This window comes from Micropterus dolomieu, linkage group LG23 (genome assembly GCF_021292245.1).
Source record: "Micropterus dolomieu isolate WLL.071019.BEF.003 ecotype Adirondacks linkage group LG23, ASM2129224v1, whole genome shotgun sequence".
NCBI lineage: Eukaryota > Metazoa > Chordata > Actinopteri > Centrarchiformes > Centrarchidae > Micropterus > Micropterus dolomieu.
Genome location: NC_060172.1, coordinates 10,969,056 through 10,984,876, shown reverse-complemented (window position 1 = coordinate 10,984,876; position 15,821 = coordinate 10,969,056). Strand labels below are relative to the sequence as shown.

General features: G+C 37.9%; 1 protein-coding gene across 5 annotated transcripts in view; it reads left to right on the top strand.

Moving 5' to 3' along the window:
* The window catches only part of cadm1a (cell adhesion molecule 1a), a 370,054-nt gene that overhangs the window by 273,814 nt on the left and 80,419 nt on the right, over positions 1-15,821 (top strand). For all 5 annotated transcript variants that reach the window (XM_046039204.1, XM_046039206.1, XM_046039207.1 and 2 more), the window contains one exon: positions 4,710-4,856. In XM_046039204.1, coding sequence (XP_045895160.1) covers positions 4,710-4,856 — 147 coding nt within the window. The remainder of the gene's footprint in view (positions 1-4,709; positions 4,857-15,821) is intronic.

Below are 15,821 nucleotides of genomic sequence, written 5' to 3'. Positions count from 1 at the left end.
TTAAAGGCCTTCAGCATTGTAGTGCTTAGTACTTGCTTTATGCTGTTGGAAAGCTAATTTCTGATTAACCTATATTTAAAAAGCACGAATAAAAAAGAAACCCATTATACTATTTAATTCTTGTGTAGAGTCAATGTATTACTGGACAGTTTTGGCACACCATCCCCATGTTAATAAAGATAACCCATTTATTACACATCATGTGTTTTTTATTTTATTTTGAGCATACAGCTGTAGCAGCTGCATACATAAAATACCATTTGGCATTATATTGTCAGACAAGAGGGGGGGAAATATATTTTACTGGATATTGCAACATTTTGAACCTACATGAGGCCTGATGGAGACATTTTTTGGAGCTAAAATCAAGTGTGCAGACACAAATTTATTTATTTATTTTTTTTGGTTTTTGAATCTAGTGTCCTGGCCTAAATACTGTATGGTATGGAATGGATCTACCGCTTTATTTATATTGTCAGACTCTCTACAAAGAAAGAGTAAAGAAACATGGATATTATAAAAATATTGTTTACTTGTTTAAAGTTACTGTTAAGCAGGCACCTCAAAACTAAAATGTGGTAGAATCCAGAAAGCAGTTTATTTTGACAGGTATTGCAAGTAATTGCATTACTAGGTGGTTTAAACAACTGTGACAAAAATAAAACAGACTAAATGTCCAATGAACAATAGCTTTATAGTCATTTGACTCTCCAATAATCAATTAATAATTGTCCTGCAGAGGTGTTTGACTGTGCAGAATATCATACAATTTAAGCAGTGATTTATTCCTGGTCTAGAATGAGATTATTGTACTATTTCCACTTTCCAGGCAGTATATTGCTTGGGTGATTGGAAAGATGTGTACTTCTAATCTTGGCTGAATGAGAGACTGAGCTACACACGTGCCTCCAAACATTTCCATAGTGCCGCTGACTGACTGGTACTGACACACTGCATGTTGGATATTTTACTTTTACTACAACTGTTGGAACACTGTCTGCTGTTAGACTGTTGGTCTTTTTATCAGTCCAGCAGACAAATGGGTGGTCATAGTGCCTTTGTATCTGTGTGTAAATGCACAGACTCATTTGTGATGAAAAAAGTTAAGTGATACATTTAAACATTTGGAGTAAATGCATTAAGTGCAGCTCAGACTAACAATTATATATTACTCCCACCATCTCTGATGTGCTATTATTATAATGTCTGTTTCTTTATTGAGAGTTTATCTGCTACTGTTCTCATAATGTGGTGCAGAACTGTAACAAGACAATATGCATTTCACTAAAAGCTTCAATGTAAGTGTTCTGTCTGAAGGAAGTGTACTGGTAATCCTTTCCTCCTGCCCCTCAGTTGGAACTCCAACACTTGGCACTCATCTTGATGATCTGTCTTTCATAAAAAGACTTATCTACCTTAGTACCTTCCATAAAGCCATCCCAGGTATTGAAGAAGCACACTGAATGCAGACATCTGCGTTTAAAAAATATCAACACAAAGCTTTGTTTACCAAAAGGAAGGCGACAACGTGTGTAGTTGTTTGTCATATTCAGTTTTCTGGCATTCATGAAATATTTATTCTGTGATCACAATGTAATACTCAAAACCCACATTGCAAGTACAAGTTAAAGTGCGATACCAGTGTGTTCACACTGCAGTTGCATTTGTCTCCTTAGAGTAAGTCTGCATTGATTTTATTTATTTTGCTTTAAAAACTGATTAGGGCATAACAAAAATTTAACTTTGACAAATGTTTACTGTTACATAACGTAAGCAAGTATCAAGTATATGCTTATTAATTTTAAGAACATATGGAAGTGAATTGAAACAGATGAATGGCTGAAACTATGAAAGTAAAACATTAACATATCTAAAACATAGAAGCATAATTTACAAAAAAAAGTTTAGCTCTGCTGTTGAGTGAAAGTGAAAAATCACTGGTATGGTCGTTTAAGGCAAAAAGCATTTGTGAAAGTACCCATAGGTCATATTCAGTAGACAGGTTATACAGTGAAAGGTTGTCCAATAATAAACTGTAATGGTTACAAGCTTTGGCCCTTGTTTTTTTCCCTTTGGTTCTTCAAATTGGCCCTCTGACACACCTCCCCCTCTGGACTTACATGCCTAAAATACTCTTTTGAAATGTTGAAAAAAAGCTTCATGCTGCAGCTTTAAACAGCCCACCAAGATGTCAGAAGTGCTTTTTCTGTAGCACCTCTGACAGTGTCCTCGGTGGCCAAGGCACACGGTTGTTGTTGGCCATTAATTAGTGTAAAGCCCCCTGCCTCCACGTACCATCTTCCAGCATGTCAGAATTGTTTATTTAGCACAACAGGAACAATTAAGCAGCTGACAAGGCAGCCACTATTTGAAGTGCTTCCTACTACCTGCACTGGCCTAAAACACAACTTAGCAGACACCTTGCAGCACCCTGCTGCCTTGTAACCTTCAGCAGATGCCTTGAAATGCGTTTTGTAGTATGTTAGCGTATTATCATAACCAGATGCCCACCCTACCGCCCACTTCTGCACATGTTTGAAAAATGAGGTTCAGTCTTGAATATTAAAGATGCCATAGTTCATTTATTTAGGGCTATGTTTGGGCCACCAAGGGATGCTGATTTGAATCTCGTTTGTTAAGCTGTCTATCCTTATCTGTCAGCATCAGAGGATGCAATTTCTCTCTTCCCACCTCATACTCCTTGTCTCTTAAATGGCAGGGATATTTAGAGGTGCTTGACAACTGAGGCATGCAAATTAGCAGTTGATGTTTCCTGCGTTCTTTTACTTTCTTTCCCTTCTCACCCCCCACTCCACCCCTTAGTCGGTCCTTTTAGCCTCTCTGAGAAGATGTTATTTGTGATGCTATTTTCGGAACTATGTAGGAGGAATGTATAAGTGGGGATTACAAAGACTGTATCCATAAGTTTTCTCTCAACCTCAATTGAAAGCTTGGCAAAACAGCAGCCTCTTTTTGATCTGGTGTTTTCTGGAAGAGTAACATTAGCAGCCCACACTCCATTTATATATGGTGTGATGGAGTAACACAGCAACATATAACAGCATAGATACATCAGAATAAGTACGAATTCAATTATTGTACTATAAAAGTGATTTAGGAGAACCCCCAACATCTTTAAATGTAATTTAAAGCCTCATATTGAACAACCTGTTTATAATAGCTGTCAAAAAGTGGGATGTTGATGCAGTGTGATTGTTAGCTGAATTAACTGAATTGGCTGGTTATTCCATCTACTGAGAACATCAAAAGCCAGGACTGGCTTTTAATGCCAGTGTGGCTGCTGTGTCGGTCTGTTATAATTTCTTAGGTGGGTCGCTGCTGAGTGTGTTTTTGGTGAAAAGTAGACAAGCTGCTGGGCAGAACAGTCACATTAGTAAACACCTACAGTACAGTGTGTGCTCTTACATAACCCCCTCCACCCTTTCCAATTGTGGTCTGATGTGATATACAGTATTGTTTCTCCGCTACTGACACATGAGTGGCATAAACATTTCAAATATAGCTAGTAAATTGTTAATTTGATTTTTCACTTTGACTGACTGACTGTGTTTGTCTATGGTTCCGTGTAGCCCAGAGCATGTGTATGTGTGTTTGTTTGTGCTTGTGTAGCTCATCATAAAAAATACTACGTTGGGGACCGACATAACTTGCGGCCACCACTGGCAAGCTGCCAAGTGTTGTTTTTGTAGCAATCATTTAAAATAAACCAAAGCCACTCAAGGCTTACCATCAAGCCCAACAATGGATGCAACCCCAAAGCAAAGTCTGATATGTTATTACTGTAGTTTTTCAAATCAAAGTAGCACAGAGCTACAAAGAATCCATTTTTCATTCTTCAGGCAGAGATATTGTTTGTGATACACGGAAGTGCAGCAGTCTAAGTAGCGGCTGATGACAGATGAAGGCCATGACCAATTTTTTCTCAGCCCACATGCTTGCTGAGCAGTTTTCCTGGTCACTCAGTTGTATTTGTTCCCACTGACGCACATTAAGATATCGTTATCTTTGAAGACATAAAAAATAAAAACCTCATAAAAGTTTTAAACCTACAACAATCAAGGAGACTTTACTAATTTTTCATAAAGGCGTCCAAAGTGTTTCTGATATACTGTTGCATATATCTGTAGCTTATGTCTACATTTTCTATTTTATTTATAACTTTCAATGTCCTAGTACAATGTCTGAAAAAGTAAATATACTTTTGTGAAGCACAAATGTTTGTTTTTTTTACTGCTTTTCATCCTGTAAATCAATCTTGTGTTGTCTCACATTTATTTTGCGACCCCTTAGGGCACCCCTACCTACAGGTTGATAATATAAACACCCATTCATTTTCTTTGTATATATCCTCCTATATTGAGTTAAATGTTCTGCCTTCTTTGAACTGTACTTTAAATGTGGCCAGCTTATTTTTTTTTTCTATAAATTATTGCCCTTCTTGAATCATTTGCATTGTTTCTGACACACAGTAGCCCTGATTTCATTTGTGTTACCTGCTAGCTTGGAGAGATAGACAGACTATACTGGGTAGATTCTCACCCTTCGTTCTCTTACATCCCACGTGTGCTAATAATTTCTGTAGCCTCCCTCTTGGTTTCTATTAACACACCCGGAAGTCATTTGCCTGTTTTTTGCATTTACCAATACAACAGTAGTAATCTATGTGTTCTTGTCTTTGTCCTGTCCAGTGGTGAGTCAGAACCTGGTGACAGACAATGTGTCGGTGGTGGAGGGCGAGATGGCGATCATCAGCTGTCGGGTGAAGAACAATGACGACTCCGTTATCCAGCTGCTCAACCCCAACCGACAGACAATTTACTTCAGAGACATGAGACGTGAGTATAGTACATTATGACTTACATCACTGTCATGTGTGTCATCATCTTTATTTAAGGTGTGTCCTTTTGTACACAAGTGTCCTTTCTTAGGTAAGTAAATATTTTTTGTTTTGATTTGAGGAAAACAACGCTGATGTGGAAAGAGCCACGGTCTCAAACTCTGAAAGCCATTTATACACGTGTTTCATTAAAAGCCTTATTTAAAGCAGCCAATTTTCAATATAAATTTTATTTTTTTTTCCCTTTCATTTTGCAACAATGCAGCTTGCATTTGAGAGTCTTCTGTGACACAAAATTAGATATCAACATGAATTTAACAGGCTTATCGGACTATTGTTATGCTGTTTTTGTTTGGCTTTGTTTCCAGACAGTAGTTTTGATTTGTAGTTTGTTTGTTTGTACAGTATTTTGGCTGTCAGTGAATGAATACAGGGTCAGTGTTCGTTCCACCACAAAAATGTAACATGAACCTCCCTTGAAATCATTTCTAAATGCTTCCAAGTCGTAATAACAAGAGGGTTTCCAATTTTTGCAGCATGGCATGAATGCAGCAGCATTATAAATAACTTTAAGAAACAACTTTAACTTAACATAATATATTGTATAACAAGAATCCATCTTAGTGACATTTTTGAAACAATGACAGCTTGCAGAGTACTCATAAACATATGTCAAAATGATGACAAACTCTCACTGAAAAGACATTGCAAGACCTAAAATTGTCGTTGTCTGTATATTTGACTGTAAAAGTGTGTCTTGTTACATTTTCACTAAACATTCCAGATTACCTTCCTGCTGTTGATATAAAGTGCAGTTGTAGCTGTAAAAATCATGTCTGTAATAACTCCTCTAAGGGGTTATCGTATGTCTGTCAGAGCACTAGCTGGTAGCAGACACTGTCTGCTGCAAGAGAGAAGTCATTCAGCGCAACCATTATGTGATTGATATGGTATGCGTTTAATTATAGTCTAAAGCAGTTTGATGTGATCAGATGACTTGAAAATCAATCCCAGTGAGGCATTTATTGATGTCAGCTTCACGGGTTCATTTTGCAAGTAGTTACAAAATTAGATAGACATTTGACATATCATTTACATTTGGAATAATTTAATCAAGCCGTAGTTGGAAGAAAAAGCTGATAAATTAAGACAAATATCATAAAATGTGTAGTTTAACCAAAGCATGTGAATGGAAGCAGCAGTACAGTTGTATAACATTAATTAATATCCTCTTACATTACTTGCACTTCCAGGGAGCTGCATTAAGTTTGACCCACATGTCTACAGTAGCATTAATACAGAATGAGGTTAATACAATCTTCCAAACATGTTTCACTTCCAGCATGTCTGTTTTAATAAAAGTAGCTCATTTCCCTAAACATTTAATGACCTTTTGTTTATTCTTATCCTGTCCAATTATCGTGTCACAGCTCTAATTAGCTGTGTTCAGTTGGACATATTCAGTTTCTCTGTCTTGTCAGTTGTCTTTGTGTTGTTGGGGCTTTTTTGTGTGTGTGTGTGTGTTTTAAGCCTCTGTTTTTAGAATCTTGACCTCAGTATAGCATACAGTATAGTAGACCTCTGTAACTATATGACAGTAGCATTACATTGTAAGTTCAATGTGTACAGAAATTTGTGAACTTACAAATTCATTAATTAGTTTTCCAACCCTGTCTCATAAAATGTCTGTTCATGTGAAAGTAATTTTTATGAGAATATTGATTGTGATGGAAAACGATTTAAAGAGAACAAGCGTATATAGATTTCTGTAAAATGTTTATATCGATCAATTTTAAAAGTTTACTTACCATTTTAACTTCTGGCAACTACAGCATGATTAAAGTTTTTATGGTTAGGTTTAGGCAAAAAAAGCACTTAAGTTCAAGTTAAGTTTAGGAAAAGATTGTGATCGTAACTCCACTTTTTCAGTATTTAGCCAAAACCACAATTATTCCCTCACCATAACCAAAAATTTCAGGAGACTACACCTAATAGTGTAGTCTCCTGAAATTTTGCATGATGCAGGTCATCAACTATGGTCACTGGTGGCTCTCTGAAATCCTCCCTATGACTTCTGTATAAAGTTGCCACACTTCATGGATTAGAAAAAAAATATGCCAGTGAATGTAATCAGGCAGCAATTATGTTTCCTCCAAATTGTGCAAATCAAAATAAAGTAAACAACTCTTTGTAGGAGACAGCAGTTTGGGCATTCTGAAAGTGCATATTGGAAAGCATTAGTTTGAGTATTAGAAGTCTGAGGTTTAAGAGCAGGGAAGGGTTTTACTTTTGTGTGAGTATTATTTAAGGAAGTATGTGTGTAATCACTTCTATAAAAAACAAAATAGATCTATCAAACTCCAGTGCTTGCTGTCTTAAACACAGGAACAAGGCAAACGTGTTAGATGACAAGCATTATTTGGCTTTAACACTGACATGGAGTGTAGCTGTTATTTATTTTGAAAATGGCTGCATATTCTCTCCAGAGAGGAGCGGAGAGACACTTCTAGTGTGAGCACAAGCATTGACTAGAGTGGCTGCGATCAGCTCCGGCAGCCACGATGCAAACAGACAAGGTGGACTTTCAGAGTGAGGGCCCCGTGATGAAGCTCCACCCACACTGTGCTGAGTGTCTAACTCCGCCCCCAAGCCTGACCTATACTAAGCTTGTGCCGTGTGTGTGTTTGTATGTAACTTGACTCCCACACGTTGGCACTGAAAAAAGGTGCATTCTCCAACTTTTGATGAAAAGAGAGAGAGTTTAAGCAGCGAAAGAAATGCTCTATTTTTATATTGAATTTTAATAAAATAGATACACCACATAGTCATTAAATAAATCTAACTCTAAACATTATCTGAAAAAAACATTGTGATTCTGATTCTGAAATTTTCATACAATTTGAATGTGATGAAGTTCCCTCTAGGGTGCCCTTCCAGTGGAGAAAACTTGATGAATTGCCCTTTAGGGAGCCATTGCAGTGGAGAAATTGCCATATACTGCACCACATACAGCTGTGCCCTTTTTTTCTTTTTTTCCACCCTGCTCCTTAAACAGCTACAACTGCGTAGAAGTAACTTTAATGCACAGTTTAATGCCTTAATACCAAGATTTAAATGCATACTAGAAAACATGGTGCCACAGTACTCAAACATGGGGATGAGTTATGAGAATCAACTCAGTGATAATGACATGCTGACAGCAGACCCTAGTGCAGTATCTTAAATTATCATAAAACACGTAACATCATGGACTGAATGAGAACACCATTTGAAACACAGACTGAACATGTAGGCAGACCCCTTTGTCAATGAGTTTAAAAAAACAAACAAACAAAACGAATGATATGCTGCCAGCTTTTCTACAGCTAAAGTATGCATTGGCTTCAGAGATAGTGAAACCAAAACCGGAGCTAAAATGAAAGAGATTATTGACATCAGGTGGACAGAAACAACTTTAAAAAATGGTTTATCTAATGTTTCTCTGTGTCTGCTGGAAGTAGACAATTATTTGCAGAGACCTTGGCCATAAGAACTTGATAAGCTGATGGGAAATGAGGACTTGTGTATTCCTGAGTTTGTTTCATATATAAAACAAATTTAAAGCATCAACATAATTGGTTAGAATGGCAAAGTTTAATTTGCAAATTCTTATTCTAAAATATCTTTGTGTTTAATGCCTACTTTTGATATGAACTATGCAGACAAAGTTTGCTGTAATGCCCTTTCTGCTTTTTTTGAATGAATATACATAAATATATAATAAAACGGCATTAGCTGCATCTTCTTCAGATGTTATGGCATATCATAAACTGTTTGTGCCTGTCTGCTGTGCAGTTGTAGTACTTTTTTTGTTTGACCTCAGCTGTTGGAACAAACACGTACTGTACATGCACTCATGGCTGAGTTCTTTCTACATTCTGATCCATCAGAGACTCCCTGGCCCCCTGTGAGGTGAGTGTCAGGCCGTCCTCCCCACTCACCATCCCCACCTTAGTTATGTTCACCGCCTTACAAGCACACCTTCCACACACTATACAAGGGCACACTCACAGAGAGTGAGGGCTCATGTGTATGCTAAACCGAACTTGGTATTTATCTGCTGTTGTGCTGTGCCGCGATGAGCCGACTCCCACAAGCTGGCTGTCAAGGGCAAGGTGTTCTTCTTTGACGGTGGGCTCCTTGATCTCCTGTGATCCCTCCCAGGCATCTTTGCCGCAGCTGCATTGCTTCATTATGACATGGCCTCCACCAAGCAGCCTCCAAACAACATTGGCCCCTTCAAAATATCACATCTGCCATCTCCGTCTGAATCCACAGTGGTGGATTATGTTTGAGTGCAAGATGTAGAGAAATAAAGGATAAAGAGACAAAAAGGAAGGAGTGCTAGGAAACTGGCTGCAGTTACATACACAGAGTAACTTGACTATTGGTCATCCTACTGTTGCACTTCATGTCCACCTGAAGTAGTTCCGATACATTCTGCAGATTCGGGAGATAGATGCACTGCATTTTGTGGTACTTCCCCATCTTTGAGCCATTGCTCCAGATGCTGATGTTATGTTTAAAAAGACTAAATGTAAATGCTCCGTATTTGTATAGCACCTTTCTAGTCTTTGCGACCACACTACATCGCATTCACCATTCACTCACATTCATACACTGAGCCTAAGTGCTCAAACAGAAACTAACATTCACACACATTCATACGCTGGTGGAATAGCTTCTGTTTTGCTTGTGTTAGCTTCTTTACTACTTTCCAGGAAGGGGTGTGTGGTTTTTTTTGTTTTTTTTTACCAACCAAAAAGTATAGTATGCAGTATCAAATACTGTCCAATACAAAAGTTTGCATTAAAGGTCTGGTCAGAATTGTAGTCTCGATAACTTAGAATCCAATTCCAAAAAGCTGGGGGACTTGGAAAAAATGAACGAAATGGAAAGCAGAGTGCCAGTTGCTTACGAATATTTACATGTTATCTGAAAAACACAAAGCTAGGGAGATTCTGATTGCCCCACCCTGTGTTCTGTTCTGGACTGATTCCATTGCCCGCTTACTCTGCTCTGGTGCCAATTCTCTGCTCCACCTGCGTCATAACATTTAAGAAATCGTTTCATTGGACGCTAAATTAATATACTATGCCATCAATATTAAAAAAATACCATTAAGAATACCTATCAAATTACTTTTGTGTCAGTGCCAGATACTGCCGTATAGGTGATGTATAGTGCAAGATATACAAAAACACTTGGACATCGATTTTGATTTCATGGGGACCCCTGTACTGTATATTCCTGTCCACAGATGTTCTACTAGAAAAGTAGTATGAGAACGTTGCGTCGCCATGTTCACCTCACAAGACAAACATATGATGCTTTAGAACACATTGTTGTTTTCGCTGCTGTTTTTATAAGCACAGATGGTGATGTTTCCATGGCACAATGACCTGTTTAATATGTGAATGCTGTTGTGCTCCATTCACAGTCAGAAGTAGCAAACATCCAGCTGGAAGGTTGTAGCTCAAACTGCCATATGTTTTAGGGATACATACATTTGTTTGTTTTTTTTAAGACACAATACATCTTTCAGCAGCTAATGTTGATGTCCGTGCCATTACCAATTATATCTTTTTTGCATTTCATTTATTACCAATAAGACAACATTATAAACAGGTGATATATATTACATAAATTGAAAATGCACAAATACATTTAGTTGTTGTTGTTGTCATTGTTTGTTGCCTATATGTCTCATATGTCTTCTTGTTAATCACTAGTCTTGCATTATTCATAACTGGAGGGCTTGTTAAAAGCCAAATAGAAATTTAAAAGGGACTTATATTTGAAACCATGAATTAAAAGTTAAAACTGTTGTGCTTCTTTACTTCATAATAATATTTTTAATATTTTTAACTAGGGAGAGGTGACTGGTCCCCTTAAGAGAGAGAAAGTGTATAAGCACTTCATACCACTGGGGCAGCTTCTAATGCGTCATCTTTGTTATAGAGCATCTTTGACACAGCTACATGGTTACTTATAAAAAAGCTAAGAGGAGCACTTGAGCACTCACACACAAACATTGCCCTTGTTCTCCTGTGGAGGAGGGGAAGATTGCAGCTTCTGTAGCAGTGGGTGATCTGTCCACTGAAGGCCAGCAAGGTTCAGGGTAAAAGGCTTCATGTGAAAACAGCTTAATGAGGCAGCTTGGAGGGAAAAAAATATCAATGAAATATTCCCATATGAAGGGCCAGATTGGACCTTGCAAGGAGACTGAATTTGACCTGATTATTTTAATGAAAAGAAAAACTCAAAAGCAATTGAGCTTACTGTTATTAATGGTAACTTGAACTTACTGAAGTTATTTTTCAAAATTTTGAATTGTGTTAGGCCAACAAATTACAAAGACTGCCCAGCTGAAGAGTGACTGAGGTTGTGTAGCGCTAGCATGATGAATGTTGAGTCGACAGCATCATCTCACTGTGTATCATTGAATCAGTCAAAAATGCTGTGTTCCACACCCAAGCCAAATGAAAAATACCACACACTGGCCATACCGTCATGTCACACCAATGCTAATAACCATGACTTTTGGCTCTCTCTGAGTCAGAAATGCGTGTGACCTGGATATATAACGAGACTTAACAGTTAGATCATCTTCACTGTTAAAAGGGGTCTAGCATGTTAATGTCAAGTAGAAACAGCAGGAGGGAGTCCAACTGGAAAAGGCTGACTGAGATAAAGAATCATTCAACTCACTCTTAGATTGAGTATTTAAAACAGCTCTTCATGTTGTGCATCTGTCTTTAAAGATGAACATTTTTTTATTGGATTTGCAGCTGGGTCAATCACTTGGGATCAGAACCCTCAAAGTAGAGAGCTGATACATCATCATCTTATCATGTTAGAGTTACAAAGTGGTTTTCTATTTAGACAGCCAGCGGACATGGAACAATATGGACATTACTTTGAAGTCGTGTTTCTGGCCAATTTGGTCTCCACCAACTCTTGAGAAAAATATCTTTCTCTATCTTTCTTTGCTCTATATGGCAATTTAGACCTTTTTAACCAGTTGTTTAGTTCAGCTGTTTGATGGTGAGCCAATAAGAAACAGATTTTTAAACCAAAACAATGAGCTAAAATAGGCTAAAAGCTAGATGGAATTGCACAAATGTCAGTCGTTTGGTTAATGTTGACATCAAGAAATATAGTTGAATGGAGCCTTTATTTCAAAGAAACATTCTAATTAAGCAAAGCATGGTAAAAGACACAAACATTTGTAAACAAAGATGAGATTGAGTGAGATACGATTATCTATCTATTGATCGACTCCAGACTGTCCAGAACTCAGCTGCCAGGCTTTTAACCAGAACAGAGAAATATGACCACATCACCCCTGTTTCAGCTTCATTACACTGGCTCCCAGTATGTTTTAGAAATGAATTGAAAATTTTATTGATCACTTTTAAAGCTCTTCATGGCCTCTCGCCCTGTTGTATTTCTGACCTTTTAGTCCCATACACACCAGCACGTACCTTGAGATCCTCGGGCAGAGGTCTGCTGTTTGTTCCAAAGTCTCGCCTGAAAACTAAAGGGGATAAAGCGTTTGCAGTCAGGGCCCCGAGGCTCTGGAACAGCCTGCCTGAGGAAACCAGGTCGGCTGAGTCAGTGAAGTCCCTTCTTAAATCATACTTTTATAGGGAGAGCCTTTGCCAGTTTTATTTTATTTTATTCTATTTTATATAAATTTTATATTTACTCTAAATGTGTATTTTAGTTTCTTAAGTGTTTTCTTGCTTTCATCATGTATTTGTTACTGTGTTTTATTGCCTTTCCACTTGTTAAAGCACTTTGTAACTTGTTTTTGAAAAGTGCTCTACAAGATAAAGATTATTATTATACGATTAGATTTTAAAATCATCCTCACAGGAAACATTGACGGTTGCAGCAAATAATAATAGGATGCATCTCAAACAAATAGGGTAGGCTTTATATAAATATAGACAATGGGGCATATGGCGGTAGTAGCTCAGTCTGTAAGGATTAGGCTGGGAACTGGAGGGTCAGCGATTTCGAGGTCCAGCTCAGAGCTGCGGAGTATGGACTGGTAGCTGGAGAGGTGCCAGTTCACTTCCTGGGCACTGCCGAAGGTGGCCTTAAGCAAGTCCCTGAACTCCCTCAATCTGACATCTCTCCGTGTGTTGTTGATATGGGTCCTGTTTGTGCATGTGTGTGTGTTTCAAACCTGTGTGTATAATACTAACAATAAAAAATCATTGAATTTCCCCTTGCGGGATTAATAAAGTATATCTTCTTCTACTTCAACATTATGCTTGTGAAATGTACCACTAAAAAGTTTTGCAAAAGGGGACCTTTTACTGAGGCAGGACTTATTAAATGAAAAAGATAACGTGATTGATCATTATGAGTTTAGAAAGGAATCTAAAACTCTAACCATGCTAAATATAATACTAAAGAAACATGAGAACAGACAGTTATTTGATTGCGCTCAGCTGTGCCAGATAGACAACTGCTGAAGCAATGCTAAATGTTTCCATACTCTGGATATAGATGGTGACTACACCATGGTGATTTGGAAGACTGGACTTCACCTAGAGTGGGGAGGAGGTTGGTTGTAAGAATGTAATTACCCTCCGCCCCACCCCGTCTCACCCACTCTGACACCCAATAATAAAACTTTGATGTGCTCCTCTCAAAAAGTAGCGGCAGCCACTAATCACAATTGATTGCAGCCACTTAGGCGAGGCGCACTCATCATCTTCTGCTCTTTCTGGATGGGAGTCATCCTCGGCTGAAGCTGGAGAAAAACGATATTCAAATGAAATGCGGAAAAAGAATGAAGATGAATCAAGAGAGAGAGAAGAAGAACGCGAGATGAATTAAAATCATGCAGTCAGCAGAGGTGAAAAGGGGGAGAAAGAGCCATTAGAGGATGTATTGATCTCGATTCTCTTGTGCTTTGTTTTAAAATGTATTTTCGCTACAAATCTAAACCACTTCACTGTCTGCTACATTTCAATGGTGAGATCACAGTAGCTTAATGGATGATAGCTTGTGTTTGCAAGTCTGCTTTGAGACTCATGAACAGCCTTTTCCTGTTTTCTCTCTATTTGAACGTAGCATTTGGAAAACATGAAATGTGTTTTTATCACCACTCAAGGGGTCAAACTGAAAGGGGTCAAATATGGAATATCATCTTTTTGTATTAGTCATCATTTTCTGCTGTCCATAGATATACAAAGACTATGCATTGTAGTGATTAACTGTGTCCCTAAATGTAGATGGTATTGCAATTGAAAAAAGTGACCATATTTTATTTTAATAATCAATAAATGGCCAAAGAATGGTTAATGAAGTGTGAAACTCTTTAAACATCCTACAATTACGTTTTCCTGAAAAGTGCTCTATTTCGGTTGCGTAAACTATGACTGTGAGACATAGTCTCCTGTGCACATGTCGAAGTGTCCTTGAGTAAGACACTGAACCTCAAGTTGTCTCCAATGAGCAGGCCAGTGACTTGCATGGCAGCTGCGCCGCCATCAGTGTGTGTGCGTGGGTGAATGAGAGGCTTTGGAAAGCACTTTGTCCAGCTCAAGCTGAAAAGTGCTATCTATACACAGTCCATTTAGTATTTAAAAAAGTGCTGACTGGTGATATGAGATGGGACGTGATTCCAGGATCACAGAGTCTTATGCAAACATAATTGGATAGGCTCAATTTTTTTAATACTGTACTCACATGCCATATGTATGAGTTATTTAAATTTTGCAGTAAAAAGACTATAACTTTTGAAGATACCTGCTTTTTAAGACGCCCGTCCATCTACTCATAAATCCACACATTTATATACATGGCACTAATGTAACACTATTTACTGCTCTGGCACTCAGTGTTGACATTGTCATTGTTTGTTTCTGCTGGATCTTCCTAGTTTTCCTTTATTTGGATTTGACAGTGGTAGACATTCACAGTATTGTAAACACGCATTCATAGAGGGCTCACGGCATACAGAACAATAAGATTAATTAAAGCTGGCATGCTGTTTATCGGCAGTAATCAACATGAACAGTATTACTGCACTCAGTAACTTGAATAGGGAGAGGAAAAGTTGGACTTTCACTTTGTCAGCTACCTCACAAAGTCTCCTTGGCTGTACTTCAGAACAGCTCTACTGTACTTTCTTATCACTGCTTTTAAATTAGTTTCATCGCCATCAGTTGTAAAAACTGACAGATCAGATAATTTACAACCTTTCAGAGTTTGGACAGACTTTTCTTTTTTAAGACTTGACTATCAATTACCTTTGTCAGACATCTGCAATGTCCTTCTCATGCTATCAGATATGATAGAACAAGAGTAGATCAGGGCAAAAAGAACATGAAGCTAAAGGTCACCCTTCCATTTTTGTCCAAAGTAGACAAAAAGAGTGAAATATGTATTCTAGTTTGCTCTGACGTAATAATAAAAGAACTGTCTGCAGTGTTGCCCAGCTCACCTTCTCTTTTCCAGGATTGACAAGTTTTTTCCCCTGAAATGTACCACTGTGTTCCACCCTGCTGTGTGAACCAGGCTGTTCTCCATCATCTGTCCTTGTCCTTTCTTTGAGCCTATAGTACTGTTGTCCCAAACCTTGAGCATGGGGAACTGTGTCCTTGCCACGGTGACTCTGTACCTCAATGTTTCTTTTCAGTGTGTATTAGAAAGTATTTATTCATTCAGTTCATGCTTATACCACAATGCCTTATTTAGAAGTGATACATAAGAGGATTATGAGATCTCTGAGAAATGCTTTTGTGAAATGGATTATATCTGATTGGTAAGGATTTTGTCAAATTGTTGACACACCAAATATTTCATTCAAATATTAATGGATGTTTCCCAGTACAAAGTGTGAATTGTTTGTAATTTTAACAACTGAGACAACTGAGTAAAGAATAATGGTCCTATGTGC